The sequence below is a fragment of the Coffea arabica genome, chromosome 2e (genome assembly GCF_036785885.1).
Source record: "Coffea arabica cultivar ET-39 chromosome 2e, Coffea Arabica ET-39 HiFi, whole genome shotgun sequence".
In the NCBI taxonomy this organism is placed as follows: Eukaryota; Viridiplantae; Streptophyta; class Magnoliopsida; order Gentianales; family Rubiaceae; genus Coffea; species Coffea arabica.
Window position 1 is genome coordinate 7,014,974 of NC_092313.1, and position 20,836 is coordinate 7,035,809.

General features: G+C 40.3%; 3 protein-coding genes and 1 long non-coding RNA gene across 4 annotated transcripts; 2 read left to right on the forward strand and 2 right to left on the reverse strand.

The window, feature by feature from the left end:
- Window positions 1–4,555: 4,555 nt before the first annotated feature.
- On the reverse strand, window positions 4,556–5,234 carry LOC113730547 (chlorophyll a-b binding protein 3, chloroplastic-like). Its single transcript, XM_072078542.1, has one exon. The coding sequence runs from the start codon at window positions 5,101–5,103 to the stop codon at window positions 4,594–4,596; it is 510 nt and encodes a 169-aa protein (XP_071934643.1). The 5' UTR covers window positions 5,104–5,234; the 3' UTR covers window positions 4,556–4,593.
- A 575-nt stretch (window positions 5,235–5,809) lies between these two features.
- LOC113730544 (uncharacterized) lies at window positions 5,810–6,976 on the forward strand. Its single transcript, XM_027255277.2, has 2 exons — window positions 5,810–6,543; window positions 6,817–6,976. Exons 1-2 carry the CDS (start codon window positions 5,869–5,871, stop codon window positions 6,898–6,900), a joined length of 759 nt encoding a protein of 252 aa, XP_027111078.1. The 5' UTR covers window positions 5,810–5,868; the 3' UTR covers window positions 6,901–6,976.
- A 327-nt stretch (window positions 6,977–7,303) lies between these two features.
- Window positions 7,304–8,867, reverse strand: LOC113730548 (uncharacterized). The gene is made up of 5 exons (XR_011840148.1): window positions 8,751–8,867; window positions 8,373–8,504; window positions 8,096–8,205; window positions 7,833–7,981; window positions 7,304–7,635 (listed from the first exon to the last, which is right to left on the reverse strand). It is a non-coding gene; the product is annotated as an uncharacterized lncRNA (long non-coding RNA).
- Window positions 8,868–16,268: 7,401 nt separating this feature from the next.
- Window positions 16,269–18,828, forward strand: LOC140037406 (uncharacterized). Its single transcript, XM_072081545.1, has 5 exons — window positions 16,269–16,484; window positions 16,578–16,647; window positions 17,560–17,647; window positions 17,937–18,642; window positions 18,751–18,828. Exons 1-5 carry the CDS (start codon window positions 16,269–16,271, stop codon window positions 18,826–18,828), a joined length of 1,158 nt encoding a protein of 385 aa, XP_071937646.1.
- The last annotated feature ends 2,008 nt before the right edge of the window (window positions 18,829–20,836 follow it).

A 20,836-nucleotide genomic window follows, 5' to 3' on the forward strand; every position in this document is an offset into this window, starting at 1 on the left:
TCTTCCAGGTTAAGGATTAAAAGCACTAAGTTCCTCTAAAGCTTGGTGCCATTTCACTTTCTACCTTGATATCTTTTTAGTTGCACTTTCTTCCTTTTTTTTTTTTTTTTTGTTGGACGAACTTTTCTCGTTTGATTAACAGTCAATACTATACGACAAAAATGTTACTTCAAAGTAACAATTAGTAGAAACGATACTTAAAAAGAAAAGAATTGGATTCTATGTAAAATGCAAAAAAAACTCATTTCATGTACAAATAAAAAAAATTATAAAATAATACCAAAAAGAATACCATGTACTTTTAACATCAACAAAAAAATTTTGTTGAAAATTTAAAATGTCCGAGACAATGCATATGAGAGATATTTTATCATATTTGTATCTCACCTCCTTTTATTGATGTTAATTTGAGGAAGAATATATTTAACAATAGCAAAGTTTTGAATTTAGTTAACATGATGAGATTTCTTTTTTAATAAAAATGGGATATTTTGAAAACTTATTTTTACTTCCCAAAAAGAAAAGAAAAGAAAAAATTGCATTGCCAAATATAGGTGATATGAGAAGTTCCGGTTGAGAGAAGAGAAAAAAAGATGAAAGAAAATGTAAATTTGAAACTTTCGATATTTTTTATGATAAAACCTAACGTGGTTTGACAGACAGGTAAAAATGCTGCAAAAAATGTTCAGGTAAAAAGTGTAAATAAAAAGCAAACGTCAGACGACTTGGTGTTTAGTGCCCCTGGCATGTAAAATAACCACTCTCAGTCTTAAGTCTTCTGGCCTTTGGCTTGGTGGTCACTGTCAAACATCAAGTTCGGTGGTGTTGGGAGGTCAAGAGTTAAACCTTGTCTCGACCCAATTTATTATTATATGTGGCTGTCTTTATTGATTTTTTCCGATGGAGCTTCTATTTACAGCAGTTCTCCTCCCTTTATATTAGGATAGATTAAGTTACCGAGGAAAACAAAAAAAAAGGTCTCAAGTCTTCTCCCCTAAGAAAGAAAGGAAAAAGAAAAAAGGCGCATATCCAAAGTGTCGGACAAAACTCAAAAGTAACAACATCTACCTCAGAAATGCAGTAATTTACCTTGTACTCTTTCAGGCCCTCGAAAAAATTTTAGTGGAACACAAATACACTTAAAAGATGATGAAGATCTAAATCTGCAAATAGCACAAGGATAGTTCAACTTGACGACGCAAAGATCTTGCAATCGGCAACATGAATTTGTCCTCTCAATTCTCCGTTTTTCTATGCAATGACCAACAACGCAACAATAATATGATTCTGTTCAACAACATGAATAAAGATTCTAACTTTCAAAGTTAACGGGGATGGAAATGCAGAAAATCGAAGGTGAAATTAAAGAAACAGTTACTAGAGTAGAAAAATTGATGAGAACAAGAAGCCCCCAACCCCAATTAAAATTTATTAGCAAATTTATTCTGTCTAATGTTTCTGCGAAAGAATGAAGAAACAGGATTACGGGTTAGTTATACTTTTAAGCTGTTTTCTACCGATGCGGCTTTGGTTACAATTGTAACTATGTATCTGATGACCATAGGGCAATATGTCCTCAGTGCGGGAATGCCATGACCATCAGCCTGAAATATGTTGCTCCCCCAGCAGCGCAAGAAGCAGCTGTAGGGGACAAAGGGGGATTTGTCGAGGGTGTAGTGACCTATATGGTTATGGATGACTTGGTGGTGAAGCCCATGTCTACTATCTCTAGCATCGCACTGCTTAACAGGTTTAATGTGAAGGAAATAGAAGCCCTTGAGGAGAAGGCGGTGATTCTTGGCATGAATGAGGTGGGCAAATCAATTGAGAACTTAACTAAATGTTAATGTAGAATATTTAATCGCAGAGGTGTAAATAATATCTTGAGTTCCTTTTTTTTTTTTTCAACAGGCACTGAAGTTGCTGAAGACATCTCTGGAGTCCAAGAGCGTACTCACAAATGTCTTCATGAAGAGTGTGGGAAAATAAGAATGCTGCCTTACCGTTACGTTCTATGTGTTATTATGGTTTCTAGTTGAAGTTCTAGACTTTTGAATATGAATCAATATGTTAATGTGGAATTCTCAGAATTAATATGAATCCATGATTCAACTTTATTACGTCTTGACGCGCTAGTAGTTCGAATTTCGTGCTTGATTTTGTGTTTGCTTGCATCTCGGCATATCCAGGCGCTGAAAGTAATTTCGTGGACAATCGTAGCGGTTTACCTTCACCAAGAACGATTTATGTATGGGTTGCAGAGTTTCTCTGTCACATTTCATTTGCATGTGAAGGAAAATTTAAATTGGAAATATTTGAATGGTTCATATTCATCTTCAAGAAGACAAAATGATAAGTACTCGAATGATTGATGCCCAAGTCGACACATACCCATCATGTAAACTAGCGAGGGATATAAGCACTAGAAACCCTAACTGATTGGCGGATAATACGTCCAGACGGGTATACCAGCTGCATATCACTTGAGAACAAACAGAGCGGAACTGCACATCAAAATATACCTTTTGGGACTAATTTTTTTCGATTCCAAACGATGTTTGCATGCCTTTTTTTTTTTTTTTTCCCTTTTGTAGATTTCCATGAGAATTCTACTCTTCTCAACGAGAATATGGAGATGGTGAGAATCATGACTGTGATCTCTTCTTTTTCGAAATATCATAAGGTTCTAAACTGCAAAATTTTCCAATTCAAATGTTTGAAGATAGATTAAAAATAATTAATCACATTTTCACTCATAATCCCATATAAGATGCCAGAAAGAATTGAATTTTGGTTTAAAGAAACAAACATGTTTCAGTATATCATCATCATCATCATCTTTTGTACGATTACTTTTAGCTCCTTCCCGTAATGATCCCCTCATCATCAAGATACAGATATGCTGAGATTCTTCTTCTTTAATTTATACATATATATATAATATTTTTTTTTAATTTTCGGTTCTGATTTTATGAGACTCTCAAAATTTCCATTAAGTATATAAAAAAATTAACTCTCGTATGAGGAATATTTACATAATGTGGATTTATAAAAACAAATATATGTGCGATCAAAATTACTTTTTTCAACAATTTAAAAAGAGATACTGTGTCTATTAGGGTTGATGCAATACCTATCTTCTAGGTTAAGGATTAAAAGCATTAAGTAAGTTCCTCTAAAGCTTGGTGCCATTTCACTTCCCAGTCTAGGGCTGCAAACGAGCCGAGCCGAGTCGAGCTTTGAGCTAATCGAGCCGAGTCTCGACTAAATTTTACCAAGCTCGAGCTCGAGCTCGAGCTCGACGAGCCGGCAAATTTCGAGCTCGAGCTCGACTCGAATCAAGTCGAGCCGAGCTCGAGCTCGAGCTCGAGTTCGAAAAAAAATAAAAAATAATTATTTTATTTTTAAAAAAATAAATAAAATAATATTTTTTTCTTAATAAATAATAAAATATTAAGGATATATACATAATTTTACTATGAAAATAAAAAATAAAAAATATATATATATAATATACGTAATTTTATTATTAAATAAAAATAAAAATAAAAAATATATATATATACCCAAGCTCGCGAGCTAACGAGCTTAATATTCTGAGCTCGACTCGAGCTCGATTAATATCGAGCTCGACTCGAGCTTGACTCGAGCCGCTCGCGAGCGGCTCGATTCGTTTGCAGCCCTACTTCCCACCTTGATATCTTTTCAGTTGCACTTTCCTCCTCTCTTTTTTTGCACTTTCCTCGTTTGACTAACAGTCAATACTAACGACAAAAATGTTACTTCAAGGTAACAATTTGTAGAAACGATACTTAAAAAGAAAAGAAAAAGATCCAATATTTTTTGGTTTCGCAAAAATCACATGCCCTTGGATTCTATGTAAAACGTAAAATAAAATCATTTCATGTACAAAAAAAATACCATGTACTTTTAACAACCAAAAAAAATTTGTTGAAAATTTAAAATGCCCAAGAGAATGCATATGAGAGAGATATTTTTCCATATTTGTATCAAACCTCAATATTTTTTAATGATAAAACCTAACGTGGTTTGACAGAAGGGGAAAAATGCAGCAAAAATAACGTTCAGGTAAAAAGTACTACAAATAAAAAACCAAACGCCGTCAGACGACTTAGTGTTTAGTAGAGCTGTTAAACGAGCCGAGTCGAGCTCGAGCATAGGACAATCGAGCTCGAGTCGAACCTCTAATCGAGCTAGCTCGAGCTCGCTCGATTAGTAATTCGAGCTTCACAAGGCGCTCGAGATCGACTCGATGTACTGGTAGAAAATTCGAGCCCGGGCTCGAACTCGAGTTTGAGATCGAGCCGAGCTCATCGAGCTCGAAGCTCGAGCTCAAGCTCGTTTACGGGAGACACCACATCAGGTCCCGCCACACTCGTATTTAGCCTAACAAAAGAAGATAAACTTTCCCTGATTTATCATCTTCAATTCAACATTTCCACAACACATCAGTGACCAAAATGTCCAAAACAGATTATCTATCGCGGATCCGTGACGGTACATGAACTCAATCGCTTTATCTACTTGGGCAAAATAAATATAAATTAATAAAAAAGTTTCCATTCACAAATTTTAGTCCAGACAAAGCAAGAAAACTTTACGATCCGGGGACAAACTTGGTGGCATAGACCAGGCATTGTTAGCAACTGGGTTGTCAAGATGGTCCAAGAGATTTTCAATAGGGCCTTTGCCAGTGACAATAGCTTGGACAAAGAAGCCGAACATGGAGAACATTGCAAGCCTTCCATTCTTGATTTCCTTCACCTTATGCTCAGCAAAGGTAACAGGGTCATCGGCTAGACCAAGAGGATCAAAGTACTGGCCACCGTAGAGATCATTGCCCTCTTCGACGCCTTCAAGACCATTGATTCTATATCCTTCAACAAGACCCATGAGAACAACTTGGAAGCCAAGCACTGCCAGAATGCTCTGAGCATGGACAAGGTTGGGGTTTCCCAAGTAGTCAAGCCCACCTTCTGAGAAGATCTGTGCTCTGGCTTTGAACCACACTGGCTCCTTAAAGTCCACTTTAAGATATTTCTCAAGGACTTCTGGGGTGATGCATCCCAGTGCTCCGAGCATAGCCCCTGGCTCTACCGAGGTGGCTCCGTATGGTGCTGCTCATGGAGTCACGAGAAGGAGGGTGCGGCTGCTCCGTATGGTGAGTCGGTGACAGTGGTGAGAATGGAGGGTGCGGCTGCGGGTGTGGAACTGGAAAAGAGTTGACAGAAAAAGGAAACAGGGGAGGTTAGGGAAGGCGCCTGGCGGTGAGAATGGAGGGTCCGTGCAGCGTGCGACGTGCGACTGAGAATGGAGGGTGACGGCTCATGGCTGCTATGCGGGAAAAGGTTAGTAAAAGAGGAAAGAAAAATTAGGGCTACAGAGTACAGACGGGAGATGACTTAGGTTTAGTACCACATATATGATGAAATGACGACAATACCCCTACCCTTCGAGCCTCACGAGCTTCAACGAGCCGAGCACAGCTCGGCTCGTTTAATAAACGAGTATTGAGTAGAGCTCGAGCTCGGCTCGTTTCTCTCTGTAAACGAGCCGAGTCGAGCTCTTATCGAGCCGGGTCGAGCTCGGCTCGCGAGCTACCCGGTTCGATTAACAGCTAGTGTTTAGTGCCCCTGACCTGTAAAATAACCACTCTTAAGTCTTTTTTTACAACTAAGAAAGAAAGGAAAAAGAAAAAAAGTGGCATGTCGAAAGTGTCGGCCAAAACTCAAAAGTAACAACATCCCCACTTTTGTTTTCCAATATATATTTACGGCAATACTAGTATCATCAATTGCAAAAGCAATCCTTCACTTACATTCACAGAGAAGTGTTTGACAAGTCATCATGGCAGCCTCCAAGATAGGCTTGAAACTTTTGATCGACACCGATAACAACAAACTTCTGTTCGCAGAAGCCAGGAAAAACTTCGTAGATTTCTTACTTCATATCCTCTCCTTGCCATTGGCTACTGTTACAAGGCTCCTCCGCCAGCAAGAGACCATTGGTTCCCTGGAAAATCTGTACCATAGCATCGAAAATCTCGATGAAGCCTACATCCGGCCAAACCAAAACAAAAGCATCTTGCTAAGTCCAAAACCACCTGCCGGCGCTCCTGCCTTTCCGTTCACTCTCTTGGCGCTCGAGGATTCGCCGAAACCGGAGATAACACACGGCAAAGCATTTTATAAGTGCGGCAATAATTCTGGCATTACTGGTTTTACTAGTGCAACTAGTAATGCTTGTACCTGGCATGTGACCGATGACCCTCGAGCTGTTTGCCCCGGTTGCCAGCGCACCATGACTTCGGTCATGACATATGTAGTTCCCCCACAAACTGATGGCAGCGATGAGGACAGTAAAGAAGGCGGATTTGTGAAGGGGGCGGCGACTTACATGATCATGGACGACTTGGAGGTGAAGCCCATGTCTGCCATTTCCAGCATTGCTCTGCTTAACGAGCTTAATGTCAAGGATCTAAGCGCCCTCAAAGAAAAGGAAGTGGATCTTAGCATGAATAAGGTAGGTCGATAATTTTATGCAAGTATTTTGCTTGTTACTGCTACCGATTAATCTATCCTCTCTTTTCTTAAGAAGAAAATTTCCAGTACTAGCTGATATAACGCAGCTTCATGTACTTGTTCCTTTCTTGGGCTGTCGTTTCATAAGCTTACTTCTTTTTTCTTTCAATGTTAGTTTACTTCTTTTTTTATTTCAATGTCTTCCCTTTATTTAGCGGACAAAACTTGACCGTTCATCACCATGAGTTAATTTCAAGCTTTTCTTACGTGACAGGCGTTGAAGCTGCTTAAGGCATCTTTGGAGTGCAAGACAGTGCTTACCAGTGTCTTCTTGGATGTCAAATCTAAAACTCCATGAGAATTGTCTCGTATTTCACTTTTGGATAACAATTTTATGTTCGAATCAATGACTATTTTGATCCTTTTTTGCTTAATTAAGGTACCAATTCTAAATGATTACTTCCACTGGTATCTAATTCATTTCACCCTAATGCCTTATCAGCATGCGCATATGTCACAAGAGTTTCTTAATCGTCAACCTTGACTGATGTTTTAAATTATATCTAAAAACAACCGAGTTCTATGCGCTTAAGCTGACAAAAAACACTGGATTTCTGCTTTCATATCCTTTCTCTGACTCTCTGGTTGCAGTTATCAGGCTTCTGAGAAAGAAGGGCATGGTTTGTTGCTCGTCTAACCTATATAACAGCATAGAAAATCTTAGTGAAACACAAAGGTGTGTTTCTCAAAAGACACAGAAATCAAAGTTGGAATGGACATTCACTATATAGAGGATGTATACAAGACACAATTCTTAGGTGCAATCGTTATAAATCATGCGTTAACAGTTTGTATTATCCATTACATGGTTGAAATTTTTATAGCACGGACATCTTCAAAGATACAGCAAGCCTATGCTTTGCGAATTTTCTTTTCCTCGATGCCTGATTGGGAAAACCTCACTCTCAAGATTTGTAGGACATCCTCAATTTTAACTCCCCTCCTTTCCAGCAAAACCATGCCATCTCTGAGGCAGTCCTTGTCTTCTCCTCATTTTTCCTCCAGCGTGCGACATAGTTCATCAGCCTCCTACCTGCCAAAGAGCTCCAAAGATTAAGACAACTTTTACTGCGGGTGGATACTACTCATACTTGCGCTATGAAACACAAAAAACCCCAGGGCAAGCAGACGAATGCAAGCACATCTATTCATACAAAAGCCTCCCTACATGAAGAAAAGCCAAGAACTTCATACTAAAAAAAAACCGAAAAAGTTTACTGGTCATGATACCGGATTCTTGAACACAGCAACTTGTCATCAAGCAATAAGCGCTTCGTCCAAGATGGCTTTCCATTTGCGGATCCTCTGTCCTCTTTTCGTTGATTAATGGTCGATTCTAAGGCATATAAAGTAGTCAATGCTAGCTTATTTTCCTCTGCCTACCATAAGAGAGAACACAAATATAACGATGAAGAGATTTAAACACAATTAGTTAGTTTCAGGTTCATTATCTTTGACAGAATATTACAGCTGATTAAGCATCAAATGAGAACCTGTGAGCTGATCACGTCATCAATGGACGTATAATAGCAAGTCTCAGATCCAGTGTGGCAAGCTGGTCCATCAGGCTTCCCAAGATATATTATTATCTGAAAAGTAGGTCCTGAACGTTGATTCAATAAAAGCAGAGGGCAGTAATCTGAGATACAATTGATCCACACTTAAAAGAGCAAAAAAATTACAGAATCACGATCACAATCTAAGAAGATATCACTGACATTAATGAAATTCAAGGAAGTCTCTCCCTTTGTCCACAAAGTTGATCGATACCTTCTATAGAATGTTGCCTTACGTGAAGATATGGTTGTCAGAAGTGCATCTTTATTGGCATTAAGACAGCTCCTGTATCAACATTTTGAGCTAGTGCCACAGCCAACCCTTTGTCATCCCATTTGATGCTATCTGGAAGTAAGTCAAACTATAATAATAGTAAGGTACAAGCAGCTTTAACCAAGCAAGTATAAGAGATCACTAAGGAAATATGCACTATATTCAAAGTGGAGAACTGGAGAAAGCTTTATGGGTTAGACATTATCACTCCAGACCTTGCATTCTGCAAATATGTGGAGATATAAATATATAGTAAATGGAAAACAGCCCCATAACATATTAAAGGAAGACATTATGATGTTCAGATTAGTCATTAACCTCTATCACCGGTGTTTTTATCAACGGCCTGCGACACAAGGAAAGTGGCAGGCACCTGCCAATGTCTGGCTGCGAGAAGATTACTGATTTTTGTCAATAGTTACAAAACAATGCTCCCATTTCCAAACTAGATGAAAGACGACAGACAATTCTAAATTATTGTCACCCCCCAAAAAGCAAGCCATTTATATATTGGAAAATGGGGTTCAGATGTAGCTCGTGCAGTCATATAGATGACTGACGGGCGACGATAAACTCCTTTGTTTTCTTTTCCAGACAATCAACGGTCCCCACAACCGGGAAGTGGTAGACACCTGCCATGTCTGGTGAAGGTATTTATTAAAATTAAAGGGGGGAACAAAATCTCGAGACTTAATAATGTACCAAGCAATCCAAACTAACTGATTTAATCATGCAATTGGTAAGCAGCTGCCCATGTATCAATTGTCAAATGTCAACAGACAAATCGCCCAGCTCCCCTCTTTTCTGAAGAAATACAATCTAGGTAGGGTCCAGAAGCTCGAAAGAAATCAAGTTAACAAACTCAAAATCACCATTTGGAAAGTTCATCCTCTGAATATAGTATGTGCTCGTAAAATAACTTCAGTTTGAGCAGATGACATAGTTGGCGGTCACCAGAAGCTTGAGAGATATTAAATCAACAAAGGGCAGATCAGCATTCAGCAAGCTCATATGTTGAACAGAGTTACATACTAGTAAAAAATAAAATAAAATAAAATAAAATATCGTCATATATCCAAGGAAAAAGGGTTCTGATTTAGAAGAAATCTCCGACGAACAAGACATAGTTTAACAATGCAGCAGCAATTATAGGCAGACATCAGTACAAAAAGGTGAGCTGAGGGAACTTATATACAACCCAACCAGAGAAAAGACACCCTTCTCAAGCCAGGGAAAGTTCAATTTGACGACGCAAAGATCTTGCAATCGGGAACGTGAATTTCTCCTCTCAATTCCATGTTTTTCTATGCAATGACCAACAACGCAACAAAATGATTTGATTCTGTTCAACAACATGAATAAAGATTCTGACTTTCAAAGTTAGCGAGGATGGAAATGCAGAAAATCAATGGTGAAATTAAAGAAACAGTTACTAGAGTAGTACAATTGATGAGAACAAGAAACCCCCGACCCCAATTAAAATTTATTAGCAAATTTATTCTGTCTAATATTGCGCGGAACAAATTGATCTCTTGAATTATAAGAGTCCTTGATTTGGAAGCCCTGTTTTACTCTTGTTACTCCAGTAGAATTTGGTCTTCTGATTGAGGTGAAACCATGACTATGATTTTCTGTTCTGAATTCATTAAAGTGCAAAAGTGCGAATCGATTGGTTTTTTCCTAATGTAGACGGTATATTGAATCAGATTTAAATGTTGCAGTCGAGGAGTTAAAGCTCCGGAGCATTACCCAAGATGAATATCAACCTAGTTTTATGTTATGGTACAGAAACCAGAGAAGCCAGGGTTTTGCAGGAACCAAAAGGGAACAAGCTCAAACTAAGAAATCAATTATCAATGAATCAATGAAAAGTGAACGAATTGAGCTTCAACTTTCATTAATTGAATCTGGAAAACAAATTACAAGAACAGAAATAATGGATTTAGCTAAGAAGGGGAAAGATTGAAGGAAAATTTGGGAGGGAAGAATGAGGATTGATCCTCAAGTTAATTCAGACGAATCTGAGAGAATAATTCCAAAAAACTCACTAGAATAAAGCAGACAAGCCTGCTTTTATTGTTAACAGAACCTAACAGAATACTATCTAGACTAATAAGAGTAAGACACGTGTCCAAAGCATCTGCTAGTTGCCGCGCGTTTTGAATTTCTGTTGGAGCAGCTGAATCCCAGGAAAGGCGTGATTCTCTGATCACGCCTTCGATGACCTTCTGGCCCAGTGATCACGCATTCCTCTGCTGACCTTCACGCCTCCTTTGCTTCTGCTATCTAGCTCCTGCCTCTGTGTCCTTAGATAAACCCCCCATTTCATTACAATACCTCCCCCCCATAAAAAACCTTGTCCTCAAGGTTGAAACTGAGGAAACTTCTCCCTGATCATCAAAGCATCTTCCCAAGTAGCATCTGTAGGTTCAGTTCCCCACCATTGTATTAGCCACTGGGAGACAGCAGCATTTCCTCTTTTGATCATTCGTCTTCCCAGCAACATTACTGGTTCGACCCTGAGTAATCCCTTTTCATCAGTATCTGGGAGTTGCAAGATAGGTGTGGCTTTGGTCCCCAGCTTCCTCTTCAACAGGGAGACATGGAACACAGGATGGATCCTAGATGCAGTAGGCAATTTAAGCCTGTAAGCCACCTTACCAATCTTGTCTTCGATGAGGTAGGGACCAAAGTACTTAGCAGACAGCTTGGTATTGCTTCTCACCACCACTGATGATTGTCTATAAGGTTGTAGCCTCAAATAGACCCAATCACCTATTTGGAACTCTCTCTCACTCCTGTGTTCATCAGCATACTTTTTCATCCTCTCCTGAGCAGCCTTCAGATTTTGTTGTAGCAGCTCATCCATCTGTTTCCTGTCCCTTAAGTAATCACCCACTGTTGCCACCTTAGCTTGCTCATAGGGGCCAAGAGCTAGCTGAGGGGGTTTAGATCCATACAAGACTTCAAAAGGGGTCATCTGGATAGCAGTGTGGTGAGTAGTGTTATACCACCATTCTGCCAATGACAGCCACGTGCTCCATCTCTTGGGTTCCAAGTGAGACATACACCTGAGATACATTTTCAACACTTGGTTGACCCTCTCTGTTTGGCCATCGATTTGAGGATGTTAGGCTGTGCTCATATCCAGCCTTACCCCCTGTAGTGTGAATAATTCAATCCAGAACTGACTGATGAAGATTTTGTCCCTGTCTGAGACTATGCTCTGGGGCAAGCCATGCAACTTACTGATATGATCTAGGAAGAGCCTAGCTACCTTAGGGGCATCAAAAGGGTGAGTTAGGTTCAGGAAATGTGCATACTTAGTAAACCTGTCCACCACAACCATGATGGTATCTTTCCCTTCTGAATTGGGTAACCCCTCAATGAAATCCATGGTGATGTGACTCCAGGAGTGTTGTGGGATAGGAAGAGGTTGGAGAAGGCCTGGATAGGCCGCACGTTCATCTTTGCACCTCCTGCAAGTATCACATTGCAGTATTGTTGTTTTGATCTCCTTGAACATACCTGGCCAGTGAAACAGCTGCTTAGCCCTCATCCAACTGGCCTGAATGTCCTCCTAGCTGAGAGTCATGAAGGGTAGAGATGAGTTTCTTCCTTATGTCTCCCCCCTGACCTACTACAATTCTCCCCTTATACCTCAGAATTTCACTTTGATAGTTGTAATCTGAGCTCAGTCCTGAGCAGGTGAGAAGACCCCTGATGATATCCTGTGCCCAGTCATCTCCCATATAGCTTCCTACTACCTCCTTCATCCATTCTGGAGTGACTGTGGAGGTCACTGCACATTCAGCTTCATCTCTTCCTTTCCTGGATAGTGCATCTGCCACTACATTCTCCTTCCCCTTTTTGTAGCAGATCTCATAACTTAATCCCATCAGTTTAGTCAGCCACTTCTGTTGGAGAGGGGTGGTGATCCTCTGTTCCAGCAGGTATTTCAAGCTTTGATGGTCAGTGTTGATGATGAAATGATGTCCTTCTAAGTAGTGTCTCCACTTAGTGACTGCTATGACCAAGGCAAGCAACTCATTTTCATAAATTGACAATCCCAAGTTCTTCTGTCCCAAGCTCTGACTGAGGTAAGCTATGGGTCTCCTGTTCTGCATCAAAACTGCCCCTATTCCCCCATAACAAGCATCTGTTTCAACCACAAAAGGTTGGGAGAAGTCTGGGAGGGCTAGCACATGGGTGTTGCACATAGCTAATTTCAGCTTCTGAAAAGCATCCTCAGCTTCCTCCCCCCAGTTAAAACCATCCTTCTTGAGGAGAGTGGTTAAGGGCTTTGCAATAGCTCCATACCCTTTGACAAATTTCCTGTAGTATCCTGTCAGTCCAAGAAATCCCTTCAGCTGTTTGGTGTTCACTGGTTTTTGCCACTGCATCATGCTGTCAATCTTCTAGGGGTCAGCCCTTACTCCCTCTGCTGAAATGATGTGGCCTAAGTACTCCACCTGTTGTTGAGCAAAAGAGCACTTACTCTCTTTTGCATAGAGCTGGTGTCGTCTCAGAATCTCCAGGACTTCAGTGACATGCTGCTCATGCTCCTTTAGAGTAGGACTGTAAATCAGAATATCATCAAAAAATACTAAAACATGCTTCCTGAGTTGCTTCTGGAAAACCTGGTTCATCAAACCTTGAAAGGTTGCAGGGGCATTGGTCAGCCCAAATGGCATGACCTTGAATTCGTATAGCCCCTGGTGTGTCCTGAAAGCTGTCTTGTGTATGTCTTCCTCTCTTACCCTTATCTGGAAGTATCCAGCTCTGAGATCAATTTTGGTGAAGTATTTGGATCCATGCAGTTCATCCAATAACTCATCAATAAGGGGCATAGGGAACTTGTTCTTGACTGTTAGATCATTGAGCTGCCTATAATCCACACAAAACCTCCATGAGCCATCCTTCTTCTTGACCAGAAGTACAGGAGAAGCAAAGGGGCTGCTGCTCAGCTGAATGATCCCAGTTTGGAGCATTTCCTGCACTAGTTTCTCAATCTCAGTTTTCTGGATGTAGGGGCACCTGTAGGGCCTTATTTGGAATGGTTTTGCCCCTTCCTTAAGAGTGATATGATGATCCTGACTCCTCTCAGGAGGTAATCCCTGTGGTTCCTAGAATACATCCCTAAATTCCTGCAACAGCTTCTCTACTTCTGGTGGGATTGGCTCCTGGTCTGGTTTCCTATCCACCACTGTACTTACCTGTGCCAAGATTCCATATGACTGCTTCCTAGTCCACTTGTACAGCCTACTTCCTCTTATCAGTTTTAATTGTACTGTATTGTCCTCCCCTTTCAGCTCTACCTGTTGCCTTTCCTTCCTGAACTTCATACTCAAACTTCTGAAATCAAATTCCATGGGACTGTACCTTGCCAACCAGTCAACTCCTAGAATCATGTCACACCCCCTAACCTTAGTGTGTTGAACTGATGTTGGAACTCATACCCCTGCATTTTCCAAGTTACTGGCTTTGTAATGTTTCTAGACTGTAGTTTTTCTCCATTCGGCACCCTTACTAAAAGAGTTCCCCCTTCTGTCCCCAATTTCAAGTTTTTGGCCAATGCAACAATGGTTTTTCCCTTAATTATCCCTTTGATCCTGATGGTCCTATGTTCACTCCCCCGGCCAAGGCATGGATGGACACTTCCATGTGTTCGTTTTCTAATTCCCCTCCAATGCAATCACAGAACACATCAGTCTCATCCTGCTTCTCCCCCTCTATTTCAGTGGTCCCCCTCTCCTCTTCTTCCATTATCAACAAGTTTAAATGAGACTGCCTACACACATGTCCTATGGTATAGGGTTCAGCACATTTGAAGCATAGCCCCTTCTCTCTCCTAAGGTTGAGTTCTGCTGGGGTGAGTCTTTTGAACTGGTTCTGAGGATTGGTGTAGTTGTTGTGTGTTTTAGGAAATGATCTGTCAGGAACTTTAGGATAGTTGGGAGGTTTGTCAGGAGGTTTTGTATAGTTTGTGGGTTTGAGTAAAGATTTCTGGTAGTTGGGGCTGTAAGAGGTGGTCTTATGGATCTTCTGTAAGGCTCTCAGGTTTCTTTCCTGCAGTTTGGCAGCCTCTATGGCATCTGCTAGTGACTTAGGTTTGGCCATTTTTACCATAGTTACTATCTCTTCTTTCAATCCACTGAGGAAACAGGTTTTATAATAGCAATCTTGTAAATGGGGAAGAGAAGGCATTACCAAGGCTTTGAGCATTTCAAATTGCTCCAGGTAGTCAGCTATTGATCCTGTTTGCATCAGTTTATTGAATTCCTCTATAGCTTCCTCAGGAGAGCCATCACCAAATCTTTCGCATAGTGCATTGCAGAACTCCTCCCATGGAACAGCATCTCTGCCACCAAACACTCCATGGAACCATATATCTGCTTTATCCCTGAGGTAGAGCTATGCAACCTCAGATTTCATCTCCTCCTCCACTCCATTGATCTTAAAGTATTTGTTGGCCTTCCTAATCCACTCCCTTGGGTTCTCCCCATTGAATGCTGGTAGATCCACCTTAGGTAACCTGGAAAGTATTCGGTTCTCTCTGATTTCAGATCTATCCTGGACCCCTTTCTGCCCCTCTCTCCTCCTGCTACCTTCCTGGTGTCCTAGTTCTGGCACTGAGCTGCCGCCTGCCAGATCCTTCTCTTTGTCATTTAGTTTTGCTAATACTTGCGCCATCATGTTCATCATGCCTTCATACTTCTGATCCAAACTTTTGAGAGCCTTCTCAGTGCTCTCCTGCCTGTGCTCCATGATCCTTACAGCATGTTCTAGTCCATCACTCCTGTTAGCAAAAGTTCTTACTACGCTTCCCAATTCTGTCACTTCCTTCCTTAACTCATCCTGATTTTTAGCCATTTCCCAATGGCTCGTAGCTAGCTCTGATACCACTGTTATGGTACAGAAACCAGAGAAGCCAGGGTTTTGCAGGAACCAGAAGGGAACAAGCTCAAACTAAGAAATCAATTACCAATGAATCAATGAAAAGTGAACGAATTGAACTTCAACTTTCATTAATTGAATCTGGAAAACAAATTACAAGAACAGAAATAATGGATTTAGCTAAGAAGGGGAAAGATTGAAGGAAAATTTGGGAGGGAAGAATGAGGATTGATCCTCAAGTTAATTCAGATGAATCTGAGAGAATAATTCCAAAAAACTCACTAGAATAGAGCAGACAAGCCTGCTTTTATTGTTAACAGAACCTAACAGAATACTAGCTAGACTAATAAGAGTAAGACACGTGTCCAAAGCATCTGCTAGTTGCCGCGCGTTTTGAATTTCTGTTGGAGCAGCTGAATCCCAGGAAAGGCGTGATTCTCTGATCACGCCTTCGATGACCTTCTGGCCCAGTGATCACGCCTTCCTCTGCTGACCTTCACGCCTCCTTTGCTTCTGCTACCTAGCTCCTGCCTCTGTGTCCTTAGATAAACCCCCCATTTCATTACAATTTACTCATACCCAATGCTAATTAATTTAAGCCGTCAGTGGGAGCAGTAGTATTAATTAGCATATCGAGGCCATCCAACTGAATCACGCCTATCTAATTCCAAAACCATCGCCTTTGGGAATGGGGGGTTGAGTGCTGAGAATCTAGATGACAATTACATACAGGCCAACCAAAGCAAAGACGCACTTCTCAAGCCAAGAACCCCCGCTTCCTCTGCTGCTTCGATTCCTCTATTGTCCCTAACGTGCAGCGAAACGAGTGGAAAAGCTACTTACACTTGCTCCGGGGGTTCGGGTTATTGTATGGGCAGGCATTTCACTGATGATACTCGTGCTATTTGCCCCGTATGCCGTTTCTCTATGACCACGAAGATGAGCTATGTTGCACCCCCAGGAGTAGTGAAAGAACAATCCCGTGAGGGAGGCGAAGGTGGCGGGTTTGTGAAGGGTTTGGTAACCTACATGGTTATGGATGACTTAGAGGTGAAGCCGTTGTCTAGTGTTTCTAGTATTGCTCTGTTTGATAAGTTCAATGTGAAGGAGGTTGGCGCTTTAGAAGAAAAAGTTGTGAATCTTGGCATGAACGAGGTAGGCAGTTGGGATGCATGAGTTTGTAGTAGCTAATAGTATATTAAGCTTGCTTGTACGTAACGTATAATTTCTTGATTTCTTCCTGAACAGGCCTTGGACTTGCTCAAGACATCTTTGGAGTCGAAGAAGGTGCTTACTGATGTCTTCTTGATTGGCAAAAGTAACCCAAAAAAGAGGAAGAGGACCGTCAAGTGACGCCTAAAACAATTTTGGGGTGTAATCAATCCAATCCAATGATCCCTAATTTCATGTTGTCTAGTTTGATGCATTCCTGTGTTAAGTCGTTGGTCAGTTTAGTTAAGCATCAGCATGAATCTGCCTGTTTCGTGCTTGTCATAGCGTACTATTTGTTAATCTGTAATTCGCGTGGCATCTCTAGACTCCTCCAAATTATGCGTCTTCTATTTCTTGAATCCTAAGGAAAAAAATGGTGATTTCAAAGTCGAAATTCGAAGTCATTTTTTAGCCTTTTCTTTTCTTGATTAGCCCATAATATATATTATCGGATGTACCAGCTGCGCACCATGGATACTTCGGATGAAAACTGGCAATTGAATGCTTTTCCTGGAGTTAAGATCTCCAATCGAAAATTGCTGTAGCGGATAAAGGCAGGCTCGGAAGTTTCAGTCTTTCCGATTCTGGTAATGAGAGAGTTCAGTAAAAACAAACACAAATACTAACCTCCAGAAATAATCAACTTTCTGGTGACCTTTTGTTTGTTGATTTAAAATGCCTAATTGACATTTCAAATGATATGTATCACTGCTTGTGCATAATACATCACAATTTATTAGCACACTAACAACTAAATTTTTTAGCTTATTTATAGCTGAAAGACTCGCTCTAATAGTTGAGCCTGATCTGCCATTCTTGTTAAAACATGAAACTGATTTGTTGCCAACAAGTCATACTCAACAAACCAGAGAAGATTTCTGCAATAAACAAAATTGCCAACAAAATGGTCACTTGAGAACAGAGCGGAACTGCACATCAAAGTATACTGGGACCATTTTTTTCGATTCCAAACAATGTTTGCATGCCTTGTTTTTTTTTTTTTTTTAACCTTTTGTAGATTTCCATGAGAATTCTACTCTTCTAAACGAGAATATGGAGATGGTGAGAATCATGACTGTGATCTCTTCTTTTCGAAATATCATAAGGTTCTAAACTGCAAAATTTTCCAATTCAAATGTCGATCAGTATACTAAAGCAGTATGCCCAATCTGCTTCTTGAGGGCAGAGTAAAAGTTTACAAAGAGAAGTCGAGTGGACTTTCCACCTGTCACACTGAAGGGCATTAGATAAGAAGAATCTTTTCTGATATTTAATTCGAGAACAACTTCTGGGAACTCAAAGCCAACTAATCACGCCAATCTAATCTCCAAACCGTCTTGAATTCTTGATGCATGCACCTGTACTTCTTCAATTCTTTCCTTTATATACACGTAGTGCTTCAACAGTTCAACTCCACATCCCACATTTCACATTGTCTATTGGACTACTACTAATTGACAAAGCTTTGATAAGCATGGCTGCAGCAGCCTCGTCGTCAGTGAGTTTGAAGCTTTTGATCGACACCAAAAGCCGCAAAGTCCTATTTGCCGAAGCTAATAAAAGCACAGTTGATTTCCTTTTCCATGTCCTGTCTTTGCCAGTGGGAACTGTTATAAGACTTCTGGGAAAGCAAGGAATGGTAGGTTGCCTGGCTAACCTATACGAGAGCATTGAGAGCCTAAACGAAACATATATACAACCCAACCAGAGCAAAGACACCCTTCTCAAGCCAAGAGCCCCTTCTTCCGCTGCTGCTTCTATTCCTCTCTTGTCCCTCAACGATGGAGCAACCGGAACTGTCTTCTACAGGTGCGGCCATGGTCACGATTGCAACTTTGCGTCTGATGATCCCAAGGCGATATGTCCCCGGTGCAAGAATGCTATGACAATCAGAATGACATATGTTGCTCCCCCAGCAGCGCAAGAAGCAAGTGCAGGGGACGAAGGGGGATTTGTCAAGGGTGTAGTGACCTATATGGTTATGGATGACTTGGTGGTGCAGCCCATGTCTACTATTTCTAGCATTGCATTGCTTAACAGGTTCAATGTGAAGGAAGTTGGAGCCCTGGAGGAGAAGTTTGTGAATCTTGGCATGAATGAGGTAGTCAATCAGTTGAGAACTTATTATTTATTGTTAATGTACGATGGTTAATTAATTTAATGAAATAGGAGTGGACAATATCATGAGTATGTTCTCTCTGCACTGCAGGCTTTGATGTTGCTCCAGGCGTCTTTGGAGTCCAAGACGGTGCTCACAAATGTCTTCCTGAAGAATATGGGAAAATGAATATGCTCTTACTGTTATATTCTCTGAGTTAAATTTTGGATGAGAATTAATGTTAATGTGGAATGTTCATTACTATAAATCCAAGATCCAACTATACTATGTCTTGACGTGATAGTGGGAATTACGTACTCAGTCTGCGTTTGCATGCTTCACCATGATCAATTTAATGTACCTTCCCGAGTTTTGTTCTTTTACAGGAGGTGAATTTTCGTAAGAAATTCTTTAGCTGTATTTTGCTTTAAATCATGTATAACCCCATTTGATTGGGACCCAAATTAAAAACCGCAATCGGCTAATTCTTGCACTTGACCTGAGAATGATCCTCGTCGCATCTTTTTTACACTGATTGATAACTACAGAGGCACTAGCTAAATGAGATCAATAACCATTAAAGAACGGCAGACCCAAAAGTGAGCTTGAAAACTTTTGGATGACACCGAAAGCCAGAAAGTTACTATGCGCCGAAGCAGAGAAAAACGCGGTTGATTTCCTCTTTCACGTCCCCTGTTTGCCCGTAGGTACGATTATCAGGCTTCTCAGGGATCAAGGAATGGCAGGTTGCTTGGGAAACTCATACGACAGCATCGAAAATCTTTAGTAGAACATACATGCAACCCAACCAGATGAAAAACATTTTTCTCAAACCAAAATCTTCAGCTTGTTCAGTCCCTTTGTTGCCCTCAATTGATGCATCGCCGCCAGAAACATCTCATCTCCAAAAGCTTTCTACTGGTGCTCCAACAGCAACTGTTACAAAACCTAAGATTCTATGGGACATTGCAAGTCCTCTGTAACCCGCGTGCTATTTGCCCTAAATGCTGCTCCCCCACCAGTTTGTCGAGGGTGTGGTGACAAACTATTGAAAATATTGAAGCCTTCCAATCGCAGCTTAGGCTCACTTTAACCATATTTATGAAAATATTGAAGCCTTTGACGGGCCTAAACCTGGGAAGTTGGAGGGGCCAGGTGGTCAATCCAACATAACGGATTGTGAATAGGTGCAGTCGTTCGTTGTCTTGTGATTTCTATCGATTAGACTCCTAATAGATCAATTGAATCTTGAGTTTGATTTGTAAGATAGATTATAAATAAGAGAAAAATGCAGTTTTGGTACCTAAACTTTGACGCACGAGCGGTTTTAGTCCCCAAATTTTGGACGAAAACAAATTTGGTACCCGAACTTTCAAATTTTGAGCACATTAAGTACCCTTGACGATTTTTTTCCAAATTATTACCGGAAAAAGCCATGTGATAGTCACATGTCCGGCCGAAATGGAATTAAAAAAGGCCAAAAATGCAGTTTTGGTACCTAAACTTTGACGCACAAGCGGTTTTAATCCCCAAATTTTTGACGAAAACAAATTTGGTACTCGAACTTTCAAATTTTGAACACATTAAATACCCTTGATGATTTTTTCTCAAATTATTATCGAAAAAAGCCATATGACAGTCACGTGTCCGGCCACAATTGTATAAAAAAAGGCCCAAAAAATGTCAAATGCCATTATAATACTAAGTATTAAATTTAAGGACTAATAGCGTAATAAAGAAAAAATTCAAGGACTAAATAACATCACATGAGTCAACAAAACCCAAGAACTGATACAAATGAGCTCCAATTCCAGACAAATTTTGTGACTTGATTCTTAGATTAATGTACTGGAATTGGAGCTCATTTGTATCGGTTCTTGGGTTTTGTTGACTTATGTGATGTTATTTAGCCCTTGGATTTTTTCTTTATTACGCTATTAGTCCTTAAATTTCATACTTAGTATTATAATGGCATTTGACATTTTTTGGCCTTTTTTTAAATACAATTATGGCTTGACACGTGACTGTCATATAGATTTTTTTGGTAACAATTTGGAAAAAAATCATCAAGGGTACTTAATGTACTCAAAATTTGAAAGTTCAAGTACCAAATTTATTTTTTTCCAAAATTTGGGGACTAAAACCGCTCATGCGTCAAAGTTTAGGTACCAAAACTGCATTTTGACCTTTTTTTTTT

What these genes read in the sequence shown, in the direction of transcription:
- LOC113730547 (XM_072078542.1), bottom strand. Translation starts at nt 5,103, where the DNA reads ATGCTCGGAGCACTGGGATGCATCACCCCAGAAGTCCTTGAGAAATAT.
- LOC113730544 (XM_027255277.2), top strand. Translation starts at nt 5,869, where the DNA reads ATGGCAGCCTCCAAGATAGGCTTGAAACTTTTGATCGACACCGATAAC. An exon ending in TGGATCTTAGCATGAATAAG is followed by an intron (nt 6,544 to 6,816) that starts GTAGGTCGATAA and finishes CTTACGTGACAG; the next exon opens with GCGTTGAAGCTGCTTAAGGC.
- LOC140037406 (XM_072081545.1), top strand. Translation starts at nt 16,269, where the DNA reads ATGAGCTATGTTGCACCCCCAGGAGTAGTGAAAGAACAATCCCGTGAG. An exon ending in TCTTTTCGAAATATCATAAG is followed by an intron (nt 17,648 to 17,936) that starts GTTCTAAACTGC and finishes ATATACACGTAG; the next exon opens with TGCTTCAACAGTTCAACTCC. An exon ending in TGAATCTTGGCATGAATGAG is followed by an intron (nt 18,643 to 18,750) that starts GTAGTCAATCAG and finishes TCTGCACTGCAG; the next exon opens with GCTTTGATGTTGCTCCAGGC.